General features: G+C 39.1%; 1 protein-coding gene across 2 annotated transcripts in view; it reads right to left on the bottom strand.

The window, feature by feature from the left end:
- The window catches only part of TRIM37 (tripartite motif containing 37), a gene marked incomplete at its 5' end in the record, with an annotated part of 29,607 nt that extends 8,206 nt beyond the window's left edge, over positions 1-21,401 (bottom strand). For both annotated transcript variants that reach the window (XM_082008625.1, XM_082008626.1), the window contains 18 exons: positions 727-927; positions 2,303-2,400; positions 3,094-3,230; positions 3,632-3,844; positions 4,075-4,189; positions 4,919-5,098; positions 5,580-5,656; positions 7,232-7,313; positions 7,760-7,810; positions 9,211-9,335; positions 11,407-11,474; positions 13,359-13,482; positions 14,859-14,981; positions 15,789-15,876; positions 17,156-17,272; positions 18,346-18,386; positions 19,721-19,822; positions 21,381-21,401. In XM_082008625.1, the coding sequence (XP_081864751.1) occupies positions 727-927; positions 2,303-2,400; positions 3,094-3,230; positions 3,632-3,844; positions 4,075-4,189; positions 4,919-5,098; positions 5,580-5,656; positions 7,232-7,313; positions 7,760-7,810; positions 9,211-9,335; positions 11,407-11,474; positions 13,359-13,482; positions 14,859-14,981; positions 15,789-15,876; positions 17,156-17,272; positions 18,346-18,386; positions 19,721-19,822; positions 21,381-21,401 (1,963 nt within the window). The remainder of the gene's footprint in view (positions 1-726; positions 928-2,302; positions 2,401-3,093; positions 3,231-3,631; positions 3,845-4,074; positions 4,190-4,918; positions 5,099-5,579; positions 5,657-7,231; positions 7,314-7,759; positions 7,811-9,210; positions 9,336-11,406; positions 11,475-13,358; positions 13,483-14,858; positions 14,982-15,788; positions 15,877-17,155; positions 17,273-18,345; positions 18,387-19,720; positions 19,823-21,380) is intronic.

Genomic DNA, 21,401 nt, shown 5'->3' with positions numbered 1-21,401 from the left:
TAATTGCTGGTTTTGGTTGAAGGGTCCCAGCTGAACCACAAATACTCTTCCAAGTCTTCAATTATTTAAATACCATCACTATTTTTTCCTCCTGACATTTCCACAAGTGCTTACATGTGCTTTTCCAGCACTACACACATTTTTCTAGTTCTGTTTTAAATGTCTTTTTCATACAAAAGTAGATTCCAGGATTTCTTTTCGTTAGGATACGCTGTGCTCCTAGTACTCTCAGCCACTAAGTGTGCAAACTGTGTGAAGTGAGAGGTGTAACTGCTTCCTCAACAGATAGCTGGTTTATGTTGTGCTGTCTCTCAGTGCTAACCCCTTCCAGAAAAGGGCCTTTCATTCATCTCCCACAGTCGTAGTCAAAGAAACTGCATGAACTGTATCTCTACAGTGTTGCTACACAAAACAGCCAGCCAGTTCAGCCACCTCCCCCAAGAAAGACGACCCTCCTCCATACACACTTCAGTTTTCATTTGAGTCATCCGGCATTCTCAAGCTGAGGTCAACCACTAAAACAAAGGATGTGTCAGAGCAGGCAGTACGATGCAGCATACTGATGAGCACAGATGAGGATACGGAAGTTTAGCTGTCAGTGAAAAGGACTGCCTGCCACCCGCTTTTCCCCCTCCCCTCCTCAAATCTGCTTCCAACTCTGAGACTGCGCTTTCAGAGACACTTCCAGGTTGCAATTAAATCATCCGATATGGGATGTACAATTACCTCTGTTCTGCAGAAGAGAGGCAGGTGGACGTGGCTGAAGGCCCCAAAGGTTTTCCATACCATTTCTGTCTTTTAGATCCAACAAGTGGATTAAAATTAAGGGATCTATATCTAGTAAGCTGCTACTGGCTGTTGAGCCTAGGGCACTTCCTCCTCGCCTTGAAGGTCTTCCACTTGCACTGGTGTAGCCATGGCTAGTGCCTAAGGAAGAGTTACAGGGAAAGAGTGCACACATACATGACACAGGTGATGCATTATTCCCCATAAAAACAGAGTTCTACAAGCAGAGGAAAACATTCCAAGAAATTTAACAAAACATCAGTACTATTTCATGGATTTATGGATTCTGAAAGCAATCGGATATGCTTCTAACTAGAAGTTTAAGCCAAAAGGCACCAGAGGGGAAAAAAGAAGAAAAAAAGGTTTTAACTTCATATCTTTTATGTAAATCTCTTAATAAATAGATTGGTAAACAACTCAATACAAAGAGCATTTATTCTGAAGAACTGCACATAAACTTCCTAGGTTTCCCCCGCTAATAAGCTTAAGGGGGTGATCTTCAGTTGAGCTCCGCTCTGTGTTATCATCTTCCCATTACATAGTGGCCAAAGCACTCAAAAGATGAAGAGAGTCTTCAGAGAAAATAGTTAGATCTGCGAGATTAAAATTGTACAGTTTAGTAGAACTCCCAACAGAGAGGTGACACTGCTAACATTCAGACTGCAAAACAGTGCAAGCAGGTAAATGCAAGAGGCTCAAGTGAAGAGGCTGTGTCAGCTTTTATAAACGCCGTTAAAAATACCTTCTAAAAGCTCCTAAATGGTGTTTCTACAGCCACTGTGCTCCTACTCTAAAGGCTCTCCTTTCAGAAGGAATCAGATGTGTCCCTCGACTTCCTAGCTCACGAGGAATTTTCAAGTTGTTTTGAAACAGCAGCTAAAAGCAGAAGAGTTAAGGAATTCTGTCTTTCAAGCGCTAGCAGACTCCCACAGCAGTCTAAATGCCACTTCTGATATCTTTGCCATGAATAAATACACCTATATTCAATATGCATGTATTTCTTTCAGAATCTTACTAACCTACGGCTAGTTTGGGCTATAATAATCTGTAGGCAGCACGAGATCTTAGACCACCTTTTCATTGTTGTCTTTGAAATGTATTTCTGCTTGTAAGGATTCTTTACTTCATTCTCTCCACGTACTTCAGGTTTTACAGCGCACTAAAAACCCAAGTGAATGTGTCACACGTTCAGAAGCCACACAGGAAAGCGTAAAAACTTCTTGTCAGTCTCATTTTGATCGGAATGAAGGGATTTCAAAGCAGCAGAAAAGCCTCCCTTCAAACTTATGTATCATTTTTAAACAAGCACGTTCAGAAGATTCCCCACCTTTTTTTCCTCAAATTGATGAAATGTTTCTGCCACACTGCAATAAACAGTACAAACCACATGATGCAGCATTTCCAAAAATAGAAATGCCTGCAGAACATGCAGCTTGGTGTTGCTTCCAAGAAGAACAGGGGAAGGAATCCTGCAGCATTTTGCATATACGGGAATTCTGAAGGCTGTTTTTCCTACCTGATGTGCCAGGAGTAGCGGCGGCTGCTGCATCCTCCATGAGATCTCCTTCTTCCAACTCCATATTACTGCTATATTCCACGTCATTTTCTCCAGACCTTAGGGGAGGATTGGGGCGGAAAGAGGAGAATACTATTATTAGCTTCTGTCAGCTCTTGCTAAACGTTATGGCACATACTATTCATAGTGCTTCATGTTGGTTTCAAGGTATTTTCTGCATTCCAAACTACACAAACTGAACAAATCAAAGTGTGTTGACTGACTCGCTAACCAAGAGTCCAAAAGTGCCATACGTTATCTAGACTGTAAAATATGATCCTGCAGACTTCTATATTTGTATGTGTTACAACACATTCTCATGTTTTAATGAAGATTCTAGGATTTGACATCATCTCAGCTAAGAACCTTAAATTCTCTAGTTTAAGCAACTGTCCTTATTATCACTCTCCTACTACTCCAACACTTCCTAATACCAAACCTCTCTTTCATTACAGTGTAAAAACAGATTTCTTCATAGTGTTTTTTTGGGAAAGAACCTTCACACACTATCACTTGTTAAAAATAAAATACAACACTGAAGTAAATTAAGAGATGAGAAAGATAAGAACTAGCTGACTGAAAAGTCAATGTTTAGTGTTAACTGTGTCAGTTCCAGCTCATGTTGTTTCCAGTACAGGAAACTCCCCTCACATTGCACTGGAATCCGCACCACCCCCACCCATTGTGATATAGCAAATGAATCCGTTTCCACTGGAATTAGGATGATTGAAAAGGCATTTTAAGTTACTTACATAGTTTCTTCATCAATGTCATTTTCTTCGGTGTTACTAGTTGCTGTCGAACTAGCTGAAGAGCTGCTACCATCAAGGTGGTTCACCTCATCTTCTCCAGGAAGATCTATATCCAGGTCACCATCAGAAAGCTCGTGCTACAGGAAAAATAGAACAAGTTTTCATAAAAAGAAACATTTCAGTTGCACTTCGATGCATTCACCAAAAGCTATGAACAGAAACTCTCTCCATAGAGTATCACACTATCATACAGGAGTTAGGAGGGTCTCAAAGCACAATAAAAGCTGGTAACTAACAGAGAAGTTGGATTTTTCAGCTGCAACTTGGGAAACTTTTTTGCGGTGGCATCTATTAGCTCTCTTCTGGAACATCTCTCTAGTGTCATCCATCTCTCACTGCTAGCTCTCAAGTGGCTCCTATTTCCACATAGAGGAGAATAAATCAAGTTTACCATGCAGAAGTTCACCTATGTTTCTTCTGCTATCCTATCATAAAAAGCTACACATAAACAAAGAGGCAGGAAAACGACAATTCCTACATTAAAGTCTTCATGCTGAATCTTTTCTTCCTCCTCTTCCTTGTTATCTCGCACCAATCCTGGAGCAGCAACATTTTCAAGCAGTACTTCAGTGCTTTGTCCAGATTTCTTTGATCTTGTTTCTGGACCATCATCATTCTGGGGACTAAGATGTGTGTCTGGAGGTGAAATGCCTCGTGATTTCTGAGTCCGGGAAAGTTCAATTGCAAGCCTCTTTAATATTAGAAGGATACACAAAAGCATGTATAGAAGATGACAACAAAGCATCATTATCAAATCACATAAGTTTGCTGACTTGCATATATACTAATTTAATAATGCAAATACCAAACCACCAATAGCAACTCAGGTAAACACAACTGTCAAACATTAGCTTTCTAACCTAAAATGGGTAATTACTGGTCAGTAAGAGGTGATTTTACATTAATATACATCCCACTTACTTCTTTAAGGTTATTTATTTGTTGGATATAACTTGTCTGAGCTGCTTCCAATTGAGCAATGTACCAGTGTTGATCTCGACACTTTTGGAAGAAGGTTGGTGAGCGCACTTGGAACCTTCAAAGCAACATTTGAAAAGTTTTGTTGTTTTGTGTTTTTCTGGTTTGGTGTGTCATTGTGTCCCGTCGTCCCCCCCCCCGCCCCAAATCTGAAAAGCCGTTCATAAGAACATCATCCGACCTGAAATGTAGTGATGAAATAAACTTAACAGACAACATGTACTTCTATACTCAGTATCCTGAATGCACCGAAGGGCAACAGTAAGTGTTTTGTAGGAGAGGCAGTTACCTTCACAAACCAACACTAACAAAATTAACACACTACAAAGCATTTAACAGGAGGAAGAGCAGGACTATACAGAGAACATCTGAAGTAGATGAAGAAACTTCTATATTTTGTCATGATATTAAGACTTCCATTGCCAGTGTTAGTTCTCTTACATTACAGACTTCCTTCATTCCCAAAGCCTCCTATGCCCTCTATAACTGTTTCTAAAGAAGGGGAGAAAACACCCATTTCCTTTACTATAGTTAGCTACGGATCTCCAACCCAGGCATGTTCGTGTCAAGCATAGCTACTTCTCAAAGAAATCGATGTACTTAAAGTTTCCACAACTCCCTTCAGCACATTTTCTTCTTTAAATCTTATGACAGTGAAATCCATTTATGACAAAACACATCACAATTATTTTAAATTCAACTACTTAATTATTTCCTATTTCGGCAATAGGTGTGACATTTTGTGAAATGATAGCAGAAAGGAGCCCCAGTAACTTGTTTTCCTTACCTCAGGATCACAGTGTCATTTTGCCTGTTTAAATAGCCTTCATTGGCCAGCAAGTCTAAACGAAAGAATCTGTTGTAACCCCAGCATTCTCCAACTTCAAAATCGGAGGCAAACTCTCGAATTATGTTTTTAGTGGGATCATTGGTGGACTGGTGAACCATTTCTACACGGTACTCGTACCTAGGCAGGGCAAGATCATGGGTATTAATACCAAAACAAAGAGATGACAGAATTGCTGAATGCATCAAGTTTCAGAACTCCACTTCCTGGGAGGCTTGCATGCCCAGCTGAAGAGGCGATTCGGTCTTAAGATGTTACTGAATGCTTACATAAACAGTACAAGGGGGAAGAAAGTAGTAACAGGGAGTAGAGTGGTAAACCAACTCTAGGATTAGAGACTAGGAGACAGATACTCTCATTGTTTGTTTTTTTTCAGTTAGCTTTTTATCTCAAGAGAGCCACCAAGTTAACAACTTTAAAACATTACCTTTGGGCACAATTCCAAGCTCAATGGACAACAGAAGTCCCACTACTCTTTTCAAGAGGGCTCTGCATCAGTCTCTAGTAACACTACAGAACCTGAGGTCATTCTTTGCAAACCTCTCCAGATGCTTTGCCAATAGGAAGGAAGAATGGTTGCCCCTACTACAGGTTTGCTTACTTGGATGTCTCTGGCAATCCAGCTGACAGCTCCAAGAACACAGACAGGTAGTAGCCCCGTACTACTCCATTTCCATCCTTGAAACAAACAAAATACAGATATAAATTAAATGAAGAAAGCAAAAAACAGAAAAAACCCAACCTAAAACAACAACACACCTCACTATACCCTTGAAGCTTAGAAAACAGCTTAAATCAATAAAAAATTTGCAGCAGTAGTCTTTGTATGCTACAGTTTTGATTTTTAGTCTTCTGTGACTAGAACTCTTAAGGTAACTCAAGTCAACATGGAGTTTGCATCTGGAAGCACATATGCAGTCTAGTATTGGTATCTCAGATCTAAAACTTAAACCAGAGCTTTAATTACTCTATTAACATTTTAGGGGTTCAATGAAGTGGAAGACTGACTAGACAAACATTTATCAATATATCACAAAACCGTTTATTTAACATATAGAAAAAGCAATGAAAAAGCTTATAAAATCTACTTAGCAGTTTATTACAATCAAATTCTTCTCCAACTCCCAACATGAAAACACCTCAGGTTAAACATTAGTTCTGAAATATTTTACATACAGCTGCATTTCAAAGTCACTTAATTTTTGAACGAAAGCAATTTCTTTAGAAAAAACATGCAACATGAAAAAGTTAGGTCAGTTAACTGAGAAACAATATTAGAATCACCAGAAATCAAGAAAAACCATGGCAAAACCTCCATCACACTCACCTTAAATCGAGGATGAAGAATGGCTCAACTTGAATCCTCTAGGTTGAAGAAACATTTCAACTTACCATTTAAAAAATAAGTTTCAATGCCTTCTGACAGCACATCTTTTACGTAGTCAACCCTGAATTTACAATAGTCTGAAAACTTACACAGGGGTCCACCTCTGCACTGCAAGAGTACAATTCTGTGCCCCATAAGCCAAATATGTGAGCTTATCAGATTAATCCAGTTCTCTGAAGATGCCACGCACATCACTAACAAAAACAAAACTTGTACTTCACCACCAAACACATATTTCTCCAAACAGAGCTGTAGTAGCAGCCAGAGCTTCCTGGAAGCACTGACCAGAACAACGGACTGTAAAAAGATCACACTTTGTGAGTTAACATTCCAACACTGACAAAAATATAGATTCAGAAATCTGAATATTCAGCCCACTGAAAGGACATTGGTACAACACACACGTTTTAATGTCAGCATCTGAGAACTGAATGCACAGTAAAACAGATTCCCCATCAACTAATACCTTGTCCTCCTCCCAACTTCCCAAATAAGTATTATTCATAAACATAAATATGGTAAGCTATTCTATACCACAGTTCTGCAAGAAATACCTGCAAAAACCACTCAGACAAAAAGGGTAAAAATATCTATTAAAGTTCCTATGGCATATTTGTAAGATCCATTTTTAATTGCTTTTAAATTAACCAGATTAACTAGAGTGAGAATATTCATGCTGGTTATCTGGAGGCAGGGAGGAAATACTCCAACGGCTGATGATCAACTCTGCAACTACATTCTTTTCATTCAGCTTTTTATATACAACATGAGAAGAAACTAACTGGTATTTCCTTACAAGAGAAGCGTATGAATGCTGGTTAAGTGTTTGGGATGGGACAAGAACTCTAGCTGAAAACATTACTCACTGGATAAACTTTCAACCTCCAGCAAAGTCCTGACACTTGAAGAGGTGGACTGTAAACAGGATCTGCTCGCTGACGCAACGTACTATTAAGAAAGAAGGAAAAAAACATTTATTAGGACAAAGCAAAACCCTCCATGAAACAGTAAGCTATATATACACTTGCACTCTGACACTCCAGAGCCATCCTTCTTGCTGCACACAGCATGCAGCAGCATGAGGCCCATGCAAAACGTTAAGTGTCCATACAAACACATGTAGTCCTTGCAAAATTATCCAATCTTTTTAAAAAAGAAAAAGTAGTTTGCCTTTATCACAGAAAAACTTTTTAGTTAGCAGTTTAGCTAGGGTTAATTGTTGTCCACCCAGTAAACAAGAGATTTTTGATTGAATACCTATAGCTTATAGGAATTAGTTCATATCTAACAGTTCTCTGTAGAGACAATTCTGTTTTTTTAAAGAACAGTACTCATGTACAGAAGAAACAGAAAAAGCTTCCCGATATTCACGGTAATTTAAGATACATTCTTACCTGAAGTTTTCCAAAACAAAAGTAGTTGAGTCATAGGCTGGAACCAATTCACTAGGAGGGGTGGAAAAAAATAAATATATTTGAGTTGAATAAAATGACATGAAGAATCCCAACTTTTAGAATCTTTAGAAGCACTTAGGATGGTTTAAGTCACCAGAGCCACTGAAATTCACTAGGACTACACTGGGTTATTTCAGCAGTTCTGAAAATTCCATTTATAAGCCTTCTCCCCAGTACCTCTCCACGTGATATCACACAATAAAACAAGTATTTTATGTTAGGAAGAGAACAGCAACCAGAATATTTAAGAGGATTTTCCCTTTTACCTGTGACGGCTAATAATCTCTTAATAGCGTGATTTTTTAACATAAGACTCCTTGGTAGTTCTAGAAAGGATGAAACTCTTTCATGGCTGAAAGGACAAAGCTTAAATGGTTTGTGTTTCAGAGCAGGAGATACCTTTCTGCCATTGGAAAAAATGAATATTCAGATCTAAACTCTCCTCAGAGAGGATTTAATTATTTTTTTCAGAAAAATATGCCAGGACAATAGTTTTGAGATTGCATTTAGAAGCAAGCCAAACTGATTCTTGCTAGAGGACACAAAATGATTTGAGGAATTCTTTTAAAAATTCTCCTACTTTCAATTTTTTGGAGACACTTTTCAGCCAGCTAGCCTAAACTTTCAACAGACTTCCTCAGAACGCAGCATTAGCAGCACTCTCTTTATGAAGAAACGTGTTATGAAGCGATTTTGGCTATATAGTCTGAATTAAGGTGACCTGCAGAGGCATCTCCTGAGAGCTTTGCAATTATATGCTGAATGACCCAATAATAAGAGAAAAAGGACAAATCGGTAAACTAAGTGTAAAAAAGAAAAAAATTGTCAGCTGGAACCCACTGTCCCGACTCCCCAGCAAGGACTACAGACATAAAATCAGCCCTGCTGGAACAGAAAAGCCTACTTGCGGCGTAGGTTACTAAGAGGAGTAAGTTAAATAGTTTGTCATTTTCAGTGTGTGGACCCAAAATCATTTTTGTGGACCCAAATTCAGTTAGAGATATCAAATTTAACACAGACATGGCCAGAATCACGTTATCCCAGATTACCATTGCTCATATAGCCGAGAAGTACAAGTGCCCTTTGCTATCGGTGGGTATCAGGAAAGCTCTCCAGCAACCTACTCATCAGCTGCCCATCATCCACTCTTTCAAACCCACATCTTAAAATCCAGTGGTAGTCTCCTGTCCTACTGTAACAAAAGGCTGACACGCATAAGAATACATCTACCTCTCAGACTCACTGAACATCCTCCTCCATACAGTGGTACAATAAAATGGGAAAGAGATACTCTCCTCTAAGTTACTTTAAGCATTTTTAACAAACAAAACAAACCTTCATAAGACAGCTTTCATGTTCAAACTACGACAGAAGGGAAATGCAGTGCTTACCTCGTGAAGTCTGGGGGGACAGGAGTAGTGACAAACGAGGCCATAGGCTTCCGATGAACTTGCTGGAACATCATCAGGATCTCTGAACTTTTGGATATCAACTCACTCTTACTGCACGATCGTAACTATATGGGGGAAAACAAACAAGAAAAAAAATCCTTATGTCACTAGTAGAAACCATAGATTTTGACCACTTTTGTTTTTAAAAAATAAATTGCCTGTCTGTCACAGCTTCAGAAAGATTACCCACAACACAATGTAAATGAAGCTTGAAGGTTGGTGATTTTGTTTGGTTTTTCTTCCCCATTTGTTTGGGTTTCATTTCCTTTGAAACTGTCAGCTCTTAAGACTAAGAATTTGCCTACAATAGCAAATGCTGACGTGTTACAAAATTTCTGTTAGGAAATTAAAATAAATTTTCTATTTCTGTCTTACTCCAAAATTTGTGCAACCCATTTGGGAAGTCCCAAATATTTAAAACTCTGCCAAATTCTACAACGAAAATTACAGCAGCTACCATGTACTTCACTTACGTTAAACTTATTTATATGTAAGATGTCTGATTAATACCATGTCACACCTGTTACTATGTCTACACAGCAATAACAAGGTAAATCAAACTGGAAAGGACACTTAGATATTGGGATAATTTGCTCAAATACATCCCACCACAGTGATACAAGCTCCTGTGACATTAGAGAGTTATTTTACATTTCAGTTATTACTTCCCTGCTGTATTGCCAAGCACTGTACTCTTTTTGTTCATCCAAATTTGAACAAAACAAAGTCTCTATTATATTAAATAGCAGGCCAAAAACCCCACTTCAATCCACTTCATTCGAGAGATCTTACAAAGCCAGTGTAATAACAAAGGTCTTTTCAAAATCTGGGGGGGGAAAAAAAAAAATCTAATCTTACATATTCCTTGAATAATCATAATAATACAGCTAGTACTGTATTTTCTAAACCTCCTTAGTAAAGGAGACAAATCTACTCTGCTTCTTATTTATACTTTAAGCATGGGAAAAACATATCTTAGACTTACAGTTCAAACTTTCTGTCACGCTTAAGTGAGACGAATACATACATTTTAAAAATTCACATTTTTTGCTATGAGTTCTTCAAATAATTCTATTACTTTCACAAAAAGAATATGAAATTTAAAGCCTGTCTTGACAAAGACATACATGGCGACAACTTTAAACAAGCAGTAGAGACCTACACAGTTGCCAGATATCTGCATCTTCTAGTTGTGGTTTTTTGTTTTGTTTTGGGGTCTTTTTTGTTTGTTTGTGGTTTTGGGTTTTTTTTAGTTAGTAAGCTTGTCCTATTTTGGAGGGAGGAGAGGTCATGCCTCACTAGCACCAATTTGTTATTATTTTTAAATTTCTTTTTCTGCAAAAGATAAACTGATCTGCAAAGTTCCATATGCACTGCTATTCAGGATTTAGGAGATCCCCATTTGGTCTGCAACATAAGTAATTTCTGAATGATTGATACACAGAGCTCTCAGCAAACAGACAAAAAAAAATGTCAGTGCATGGTATGCAGGAGAACTCATCCTCCTGATGACATCGATTCATCAACGAAAACATTCCATCATAGGTATGAAATAATTAAGTGCAAAAAGAACATAATTGCTGATCAGGTCATGAAGGCAGCTTAGCATTCTTACTGAATCAAAAGCAGAACAGGGAATGAAAAAGGAATACAGGACAAGAGGCATCAAAGAAGCTTAGTCCCCATCCCCAACCTAAAGTGTCAAATTCTGCTGAAAGATAATTACTGGATGCAGTAATGCTTCAAGGAAGAAAACCTTTCCATTTCCTCAGAGCAAGCAGAAATTGCTCAGGGTAATTACAATCAAGCTCTGCAGAACTTGAATATTTCATTTACAAAAGCTGAACATGTATAGCTAGAAGGAAGATGAAAAAGTGATACCATGTCATCCTCTTGGAAAGGAAAGTGGACAGGAGTAGAAGAACTAGAACCAGTTCAACCTTCCTCAAAGCACAAAAAGAAACAGAATGTTTTTGCTTATTCTCCACTTCTAGCCACCACCATTCATATGCACTTAGATACCCTCAAGAAATAGCTCTATCCATCAATAAATAGTTAAAAAAATAAATAAATTAAGAAAGGTCGACTAAGGAGGAAATCTATGTAACATAACATTTCAGCTCTTTTCATAATCACCTGATGTTCCACTTCTTGAAGCAGGGATTCCAGAAGTTCTGTTTCTTGAGTAAGTGATGTCTTTTGACCTGTTTAAAGAGAGGAAGACATGTATTAAAGATTCATATTCACTGGATTTTAAGAAATAGAGCTTTTTTTTTTTTTTAACCTGGAAGCTGCCCCAAAACCTACTAAGGTAAAGGATTTCTAAATATACCAAGGTTGATTGAGAAAGCATTTTAAAAGCAAGCCTACGTATTTAATTAGAGCTGTAGTGAAGAACTCGCTTGAGGTTAAGATAGTAACAAAACATTCTTTGTGTCCCAGAAACGGCAGGTTTTCTGGTTTTGGGAGCTTTTTGGACCAAAAAAAAAAAAAAAAAAAAAAGCAAGTTTGACTTCACTGAATTTGCTCTCATCCAGACAAGCCTCTAATATTAGCTGGCACTTTTCTCCTAAAGTCTACCATTTCTCTTGGCTTTGAGGTTTAACTGGTTTCTTCATAAAAAAGAACAAATAAGGTTTAAATGTGTTTGTGCATTTCAACTGGCATGAAGAACATGGTAAGAAAAAACAAAAACACAAAAGTCACATTAGTATGTTTTCTACCATAGGTATTTACTTTGTGTCCATCATACATTACATACCTGAAGAGTGTTTGGCAGTTGTCAGAAAAAAGGTGTTACATAGCCAAAATGTTAACCTGCACATACAAATAATTAAGATGTTCTACCACAGCTTTAAGACTGATCTTTGATCAGCACCCACTAAAACAAATCTTGTGACTGATTACTGTATTCGGTATAGGTACAAAATATGTACATGTGTATAAATCCCAGATTTAACTTAAAGCAAACATTTTAAAGTACTGACATGAATTTGAAGAGGAACTTGAAACATAGTTAATATACATTTACTATGTTGTTTTGTTTTTAATAGAAATGTACTAAGATAATAAATGCCAGCATTATCAACACTAAGGACATTTTCCAAGCATGAACATTTCAGGGTTTCTTTGGGTGAGTGGCAGGGAGGGGGGGTGTGTGTGTGAAGATTTCAAGCATCAGAAATACATTTTTAGCACAGCTATTTTATTGCCTTTCTTTTATTTTTGAGACAAGCACATAGATACAAGCTCAAGGATCTATTTGTCCGTGTATTTTGATCTACAGGTTGTATACCTTGAAAAACTACAGTCATAAGTATAATATTTCAAAAGTGTATGAAGAGGCTGATATCCCAAGAAGATGTCACCTATAATACGTGCTCCTGCCAACGCACATGAAAGAGCACATGGGAAAACCGAGGCAAAATTAGTTGAACAAAGCATGTAGAGTTATAGCCAACTGAGGAACATTCCATCCTTTTCACTGAAAGCTACTCTTAAGCTTACAGAAGCAACACTACTAAAAATTAATACCTGTAAGTGTACCACCTGCCTCCTGACCTCTATTTATACCAAAGGAGAGTCCCCAGTTAGCAAAAGTCTCAGGAACCAAACTAGCAGCTCCGATTCCAGACACCATGTTCTTCATTTGCAAACAAAGCTGCCTGTATGCATGGACCTTAACTGTTGCTCACCAGACATCTCACATAGACTTCTAATTTTTTAGAATTAGATCAAAAGAGTATATATTACAAAGATGGACTTCTTGGCTAACACCAATGATGGTGCAAAAACACTTTAGGTGAAAGGTACTAAACATCTTCCGATTAGATGGAAATGTTCTCCAAGTTATTATATAGGAATTTCTAATAGATGACAACCAGGTTACGTCTAACAACTTAAAACTGTATCACAATAACTACATAATTAACTAAAAGCTTTGCTGGAGGTAGAAGTTTTCTGTCAACAGTTAACTTAACACTACAAAGTGTGTAAGGAGTCATACTCCCAGGGCAAGAAAGTTTCTCAACACATTTACATGTTGTTAATATATTGCTCTACTCATAATAGATCAGGCAAATACCTACCCATTAATGTTATAAGCTTATTCTTCAGCTGCGTGTCTAACCGGGCAATCATCATCTCCACTGCATTTCTAATTTCCCGAACTCGTTCATCCTTTGCACTACGCACTGCCTCCACATTCCTCTCCTAAAAGAGAGTTCAGGAGAAAACATGCACAAAAAGAAAACCTTCACACTTCTGTGTGTTTCACTCATTTACACATTGGCTCCATTCTCTCAGCCCCCAGAAATGCCTAGGCCTCCCTGGAGTCTTCTCCAGCCCTATTTTACACGGCGGCGGGGGGGGGGGGGGGGGGGCGGGGAGAGAGCAGAATCCTGGTCTTACTTGCATGCTTAGAATAAGAAAATAGGAATGTATTTTCAGATGAGCTGTCTTACAGGCTATTCCTGTTGGCAGTTGCAAGTATCCTTTGACTTTTACTGAATACCTAAGCATGCCCTCTGGTGGGTGACCAAAGGTTAACAGTAGAGCCAAGCAACGTTTTCTCATTACATAGAGAATGGGGATTCTTCAGTATCGAATTTTGTAAATACGACTGCCAGTTTCTCTTCCGTAACTTGAGCAGCAGAAAAAAGTTACCGTCTTGGTAACAAAAATAATTTGATAAAAATTGCATCCTTCGCCCTGGAAGGTGAAGGCCACCATCCTCCCAACATTTTACAAATACTTACAAGTAGCCCACTTGGTGATATAACAGTAACATTCGAGCTGAAGCAGAACTAAGCTACCACTGCATTTGGCAAACAACTACCTGAACAACAGCATGGACAAAAGCCAGACAGAACTTGTTAAAAACCCCAAAACTTATCTTATTTGTGTGGAGACTACACAATAAAAGTAACCGCATTCAGCAGAACAAAAAAAAATAATTCTTCCTAGAACACAAGAAACTATATTGAATTGTTGGAGTTCCCACTGAAACTGCCAAAGCTGAACATGTCGATATCTGGATGTCTAACACATTTACCCCATGGGGAAGAAAAGGGAGGCACACAAACTTCAAATCTCTAACTGGTGAGCTGCTTTACAGCCCATCCTGTAGGTCCAAATATACTCATAATTTATTGTCCTACAGAAACAAAAATAACCTCCATCAGAATAAAGCATTTTTATACTTCTTTAGCATGGCAGACTGCACTTTCGTAAGTGTTGGCAAAAATACATCTTTCAGAGAACTGCACAACTCCATCTTTTAAATAGCATACACCAAAAGAAAAATTCCCTGTTAGCTAACTCACATCTTTTTCTGTGTGGCAACTACAAAGACAGTATTGAGAATATGTTGATCTTTCCACATTATATAAAAAGAGTATAGCTAAAAAGTAAAAGCATCTCTGTGGTATAATATGATTACCTTCACAGAAGCAACAGCTTTTGAACAGGTACCGAGAACATCAGGAGCATATGAAATGGTGTACTATTTCCATTTCCAACTTTAAAGCTATCTTTTGACAATGGTGTACTACAGGAAAACTTAACTTTATCTTGGATCAATTTCTTACCACTTCTTGCACCAAACTGATCAATTCCATGAGTCTTCTCCTAAGCTTTGCCACTTCTTCATTTACTTTTGTGACATGTTGCTCATAGATTTCTGCCAGTGGCTTAAAAGTATGTCCTCCATGCTGTTAAAAAAAAAAAAAGTGTGTGTGGAGAATAATAGAGCATCCCATTTTAACTTCATTCCATTCCTATTAAATTACTGAAAGAAAGGAGAAGAAAGCCTCCTACTGTATCACTCATTTTGGAAAAGTTCCAAAGCAGATTGTATGTAGGAAGTCTGTCTTTCACTTCCCTTCATAAGAAGCCATGAATTTGGCTTTCATACCATCAAAGCTTCCTGTCAAGAGTTATTTGAAGTCTCAATAGTCCTTGAAAAATAAACTGCTTCATTCACTGTGCAACTGACAAATCAAATAAAGATAGAAGGGTTAGGTTTTTTCTAAAATTATTATTATTAAAACACCCTTCCCAAACAAAGGCAGCACATAGTTAGCCACCTACATTCCAAACACTAACAGCAGTCTCCTCGAGATATTCAACTGAAAGGATAACAAAGTGTGGTGAATTGTGCTGTGAACAGTGTTATCTATATGCTCTGAGAAAGACTTCTTCCTTTGCCCATAAAATTCTCAGCACCATCTACAGTTTGTCCAAGACATCATGAAGTTTTTGACAAGGAAGGTAATTCTGACCTCCTTTCAGCAAAAAATTCAACTTGCTTCTCTAGCTATAAACAGAAGGTATCACCTTTCACAACCAATGTTCACATTAAATTATAAATAAGCACACAACTACAGTACTTGCATAGCAATTTGATAGCCGTAACAACAGCTTCATAGCATTTCTATTTCTTCAAACCGCTGTCAAACACAATGCTTGCAGTCTCTTATTGTAACATACCACGTGCACATAAGCAAGTCTCTTCTTACCATTCCTCCCCAAAGCGCACACTGGTGGCAGATACACTTCTTACAGGTCCAGCAGAAAACACTGAGCTTTTCATGATGATTTTCACACCTTAAGCGAAAAAATACATATATCATCAGCAGAAAATAGCTGTGAATTTTCTGCAAACTCAATTTAACATTTCCACTTGTTTTGCTACCTGATACTGAAAGTAAAGAACAAAGTATCAGCATAGTTTTGCAACAATGCGACCTATACTCAGTGAAAAACTTTTGTCAAATAAATGTTGCTCTTAGTATTCTCTCAGGAAGTTATTTCAGAGAGATAGAAAGAAAGTACATTACCAAAATTGGCTTTCTACCCAGCAGATAAAGGATATCATCAATGAACCAAGCTCGGAATTCCAGCAGTTAATACTTCACATTATTAAAATCCTAATCAAATGCAACCTAAAGTAACCACAGAGCTATGGCTCTCAAGCTTTTTGGACAAACTGATCTTTGTCATTTCTTAATATTTCAGGAACAGCATCAATCAAAAAACCAAGCACAGACCAGGCCAGACCTCCAAGACACGCCTCTCCCTTCCCCTGCCATTAGGATTCAGGAACTTGGGGAGGAAGCAGGTATAGAAGACGTAGTTAGTCCCTGTTCACTTCTCAATGCTGCTTCTCACACTTTTCTCCTCCACATCTCCAGAATATATCCGAAAACACATAATAGCACTGATAATGGGATAAAACCAGGAGAAAAGCCTGCTGAGAAAATACTGACAGTTCTTGCTGGGAAAAGAATATATCAGAAAATACAGGAGGCTCCAAAGACAAGGAAGGAGAATGAACAGCAGTAACATGACAGATACAGCAATAGTAGTGCTTTCTGTGGAACTTCATATATTTTCTTTGATCTCAAACTGGTTTATCAATTACATTTTCGCAAGGGACTAGAAGACATCTTCTCAGAAGAGCTTCTCTGCTTTTATGTGCAGAGATACCAAATCAGCACCCACAGTCTTAATGCGACTGCTAAATGAGCAAGCCATTGAGAGAAGACTTTTATTTCAGATGTATGGTCACTAAGAAGGGCTAAAAGCCCTAAAGAAGTATTGCTACCCTTCATGTTTCCCATATCTCTCATTTTAAATATATTGAGTCAAACCAGAAATAGCAGTTCTCCAGGCAAAGACACTGAAGAGCTTTTCTCATTCCATTAAGTATGACAGAAATAAACTCCAACTTCTAGTCAGACAGTGAGCACAATTCAACTTTTAAGTAAGTAAAAGTTATCAGCTTGTTTCCTGATTTTAATAATGAGCTGAAATTAAAAGCCTCATAGAAGCACCCATAGAAGGCAAACCGCAAAACTCTTTATGTGAAGAATGCTCCATTTACTTGTCTTTTTCATTTTCTTCATGCTTTGTGAGATTGCACAGCTGAAGCGTATCAAGCTGTTGTGTGACCTCTTCTGCCCAACGACAGTTTACAAGCTCTCGTAGCTGCAGCGGGGCTCTGCAAGAAGCATTGCTAGAGTTAGAGCAAGAACTCAGCTCCAGGAGCTGAAAGAGAAGCACTAAAGTGAATTCAGTTCATCAATTCTACGCTATCAGAAAAGTCACAGGCAAAAAGCTGAAGTTGTACTAGTTACTGGGAGAGAGTGGTGGTGTAATGTTTTAAGACAATTTGCCCATTTGGGGGCTGTTGGAAGGCAGGAGCCACAACGAACCACCCCACACTCACATACAGAATAGCTATATGGGGAACCCAAGAACTATTTCCAGATTTCTTGATAGGCCCTGGATAATGCTGGGCAAATAATTTCATTTCTCAGTACTTCTTCAATTTCTCCCATTGCTGAACTATCTCCTTTGTAAGACATAGATATATTGACCTCCTTACAAGCATTTTTGAGCTATTGATCAAATACTTTAAAAGCTGAATATTTAAAAAGTTCTGCAGAAATGGTTGGTTAGTTGTTTTTAAATACTTCCCTTTGGGGGAAAAAAAAAATGCTACCTTCCAATTTTTTGTCTATCAAGAGCTAGAATTGCTAGGTACTCAAGAACCAGATGTGCTACAGGGTACCAGGGCTTGAGGGGATGGGGTGGGGCATTGCATTAAAAAAAACGCAAAACAAACCACAAACAACACATTGTAGCTCCTTCTCGGACAAACCTGCAACACATAAGGTAAATCTCACAAATTATAGGTATAAAGAAAAGCATACTATCGGTCCAAAAACTGAAGTTCCTGGTCTCCTGACTCTTGCAAGAATAATGTAAAGACTTCTAAGGGGAATACCATCTAGTTACTCTTATTACACCAACTACATGCACTGAAAACAGCAGCATAACAGAGGAAGAACAAAGATCTTGGCTTAGCTCGTCATAAAAACTAGAACATATTTTAGAATAAGTATTACACCAGGGTAAATTTTTATAGTAACAGCAGGCAGGTCTCAAAAAAAAAAAAAAAAAATATCAAGCTTACAAATTTAGTGCAACCTGCACTGAAAAAAGACCGCTCTTAACAGGAAAGTACACCTAATTCCTGATAATTTATTTCTGATATTAAAAATATCTTACCTACAATGAGGGCACTGAGCTCTTTGTTCAGTCAGCCAACGCTATGAAGGGAAAAGGAAAAACATTTTTTAAAGAGACCGTAAGGAAAGAACTGCAAGCAAGTACATTCTTTTCTTAGGAGTTACCTCCTTTTATTAGCCTTCTTGTATTTCCCCCACCCCTTTTTTTCTTCTTTTACAGATTTGTAACTTAACTGTTCAACCACTTAGTCACAGAAGCTGCTATTTGTATCTTGGTTACAAAGCAACCACTTTTCTTTAGAGGACAAAGACACTTCAGTTAAAATTATACAGAGAATTTTGAGGTACCAAATATTCCATTAGAAACCACACACCTGGCACAGACTTCCATAGTTATAGACTAAAGAGCATGTTTCAACAGAAGAAAGCAAAAGATACAGCAAGAATTTTTCAGGCTAAATTATTAGTCTTCAAGGTAACTTATTTCTTCCTCTCAAGCTATTTATACGCAAGTTAGATACCTGCAGTTCAATGACCAAATCCACAAGGACCCTTTGAATGTTTCTCTTCCAAAAAGCTCCAAAGACAAGTAGCTGAGGAAAGAACTTCATCTGCCCACTACAACTTACAATGTAAAAGCTCAGCGGTTGAAGGGCTTATATTTGTCAGCTCACTGCTACATTTAAAGATTCTCAGGAATAATCTCTCACCACCCAGTAACAATATGTCACCTTACATTCTTAATATGTAACACGAATCCTTCACCTATAGTTCTTGTCACAGCTTTCAAAGTGAATGACGATTGTCTGTTCCAATTTCTGGAAATGCTACCCCAGGTCTGAAAACCTCAGCCGAACCCTCTCCCACTGCACTAAGACATAACAGCATCTGGACTTGTGGTACATGTTGGTAGCCATGACCTGAATAAATATATTGAGGTATTTCAGATGCTGCTTCAGCCTGCTCTACCAGACTCCCCTGAGAAAGATGTAGCCCGTATCTGATCCTATCACACTAGTTTGATAAGCATCTCCAAGACGACAAGAGATGATGTTACAACATTCCAGTGCTCCATACTGACAAATGCAAAGTCAGCATTTGATTCCTGTCCCAACTTCTGTCTTCCATACAGGCATCACTGACTCTCAAAAGATGCTAAAGAAGGGATCATTATACGTCTGTTTCTTAAAAGCAATTATTCCAGGTAGTCTCTATGATTAGCACTACTGAAAGTAATGTACAGCCTGCCTAGTTTTTCCTCAGGATGTCATAAAAGATTTTGAAAGGGAAGCTAAAGAGCACAGAGCAGGAAAAAGGAATCCTTGGAACTCCAGGAGAAGGGGCAAGAAAGAAGCAAGAATAGTAGTTTTTAAGTTCATACATTTGCAAGAATAAACTATAATAAGCCAACTCACCCGAATACAACTGAAACAGCACAGTTTGGAGCAATGAGGACACAGACGTGCATCACGCAATTTCTCCATACAAATAAAACATCGGAATACTTCAGCAATGCTCTGCAAAGGGTAGATTACCGCTATTGTTAAGCCACATACTTCAAACATATCAGACTTGCATTTATTTTCCAGGCAGAGGGCCAGGTTTCATAAATGCAGTCCCATTCCAAACAGCTACAGATAGCTCATCTCAAAGTGAGATGCTAAGTCAAACACCATCACTCTCCTCCCCGCTTTCTCCTACACTACACCAGCTCCTTGCACCCATTTTATAATGCCATTCTTCTTCAAGGAATAGTTTCTTTGTTGGGTTTATCTTTTCCCAAGTGGGCCTTCCTGTAGCCAAGACATTATTCCTACTTGTGTTCACATGGGCCTGAACAGTTGCCAGAAGAAACTCTGCTGTAACTGAAGATTCTGAATCCAGGAGTTTCAATGCACTGGCACTAAACTAATTCAAAAGCATGGTAAGTACATGTATGCATTGTACAGAATGATAATGAGAGGGGTTAAATTGGACAAGGCTTTTTTTTTTTTTCTTTTGTAAACTTTTATACGACTTATATTCTTTTAAGGCCTACCACTAGCATTAGCTCCACAATTTCTACACACTCTCACACCCCACTGAGCCAATCTCTTGGGCAATAAAAATGTAATTTAACTTTTTGTTTTAACTATACATATTTGAAGAGAGAAGCATTTTGTTCTAGAATGCAATCACCTCATCTCTCTCCATTCTTAAAATGGGAGAGGTATACTGCAATGCCAAGCAACGTTTGCTTTCCTTATTGATAGATTTTTTCACTGACAAAGAAGTTTTACATTCTGTATCGTACAGAAGTTAGACCCCTTCTTGCTTTAACTGTGGAGCTTCAAAAGATTCTTCAGATGGGCTCATTTTTGGCCCCCTCCCCCCGAGTTAAAATTGTAAACCAGCACAAAAGTAAGGCATATCTCCTATACACGAGTGTCTTCTTTAATGGCTGCAAACCATTAAAATGCAATACATGCATTTACAGGAAGTTATCACACAGGGTCTTTTACATTCCTCTCCTGTTCGGCTGCTACTAGCGGGGACCACAGCAGCGTGTGGAAGCTGCGCAGGCTACAGGCAGACACCACCGCGCGTTCTGCCTTCACACACGACACGACAGGCTCTGTCGGCGCCAGGTCTCCATCCACCTTCGTGTCACCGGGAAACGCCGGCTCCTCACACCCCGCTTCTTTTCTGCCCAGCTCATCAGGGCACGTACGAGCCAAGCGCCGTGCTCTGCGCATCCCGGCCCACCGCAGAGCTCCAACCCGCTTTCGCGGTTGGCTCGGCCCCGCTTGGCCGCTTTCCCCTCGCACCTGGGAGGGGACTTGCGGCGGGCCCTGCAGCCGCGGCGCCGCCCGCCAACCCTCGCCTGGCCCCCGAACAGGGCAAGGTGGCCTGCCACAGACGCCGGCTGGAGAGACCCCGTCCCGCCGCTCGCCATCCCCCGCCGAGGAGAAGGCGCAGTCCGCCTGCTCCCCCGCGGCCTCGGGGATGCGCCCCCGGGGAAGCAAGGCTTCCCCCGCACCGCCCTTCCCGCCTCCCTGAGGGAACGCAACCGCCAACCGCCGCCCAACGGCTCACCTCCACGCTCTGCTCGTCCAT

This window comes from Phaethon aethereus (assembly GCF_964289735.1).
Source record: "Phaethon aethereus genome assembly, chromosome: 19".
Classification (NCBI taxonomy): Eukaryota; Metazoa; Chordata; class Aves; order Phaethontiformes; family Phaethontidae; genus Phaethon; species Phaethon aethereus.
This window is presented reverse-complemented; position numbering and strand designations above follow the sequence as displayed.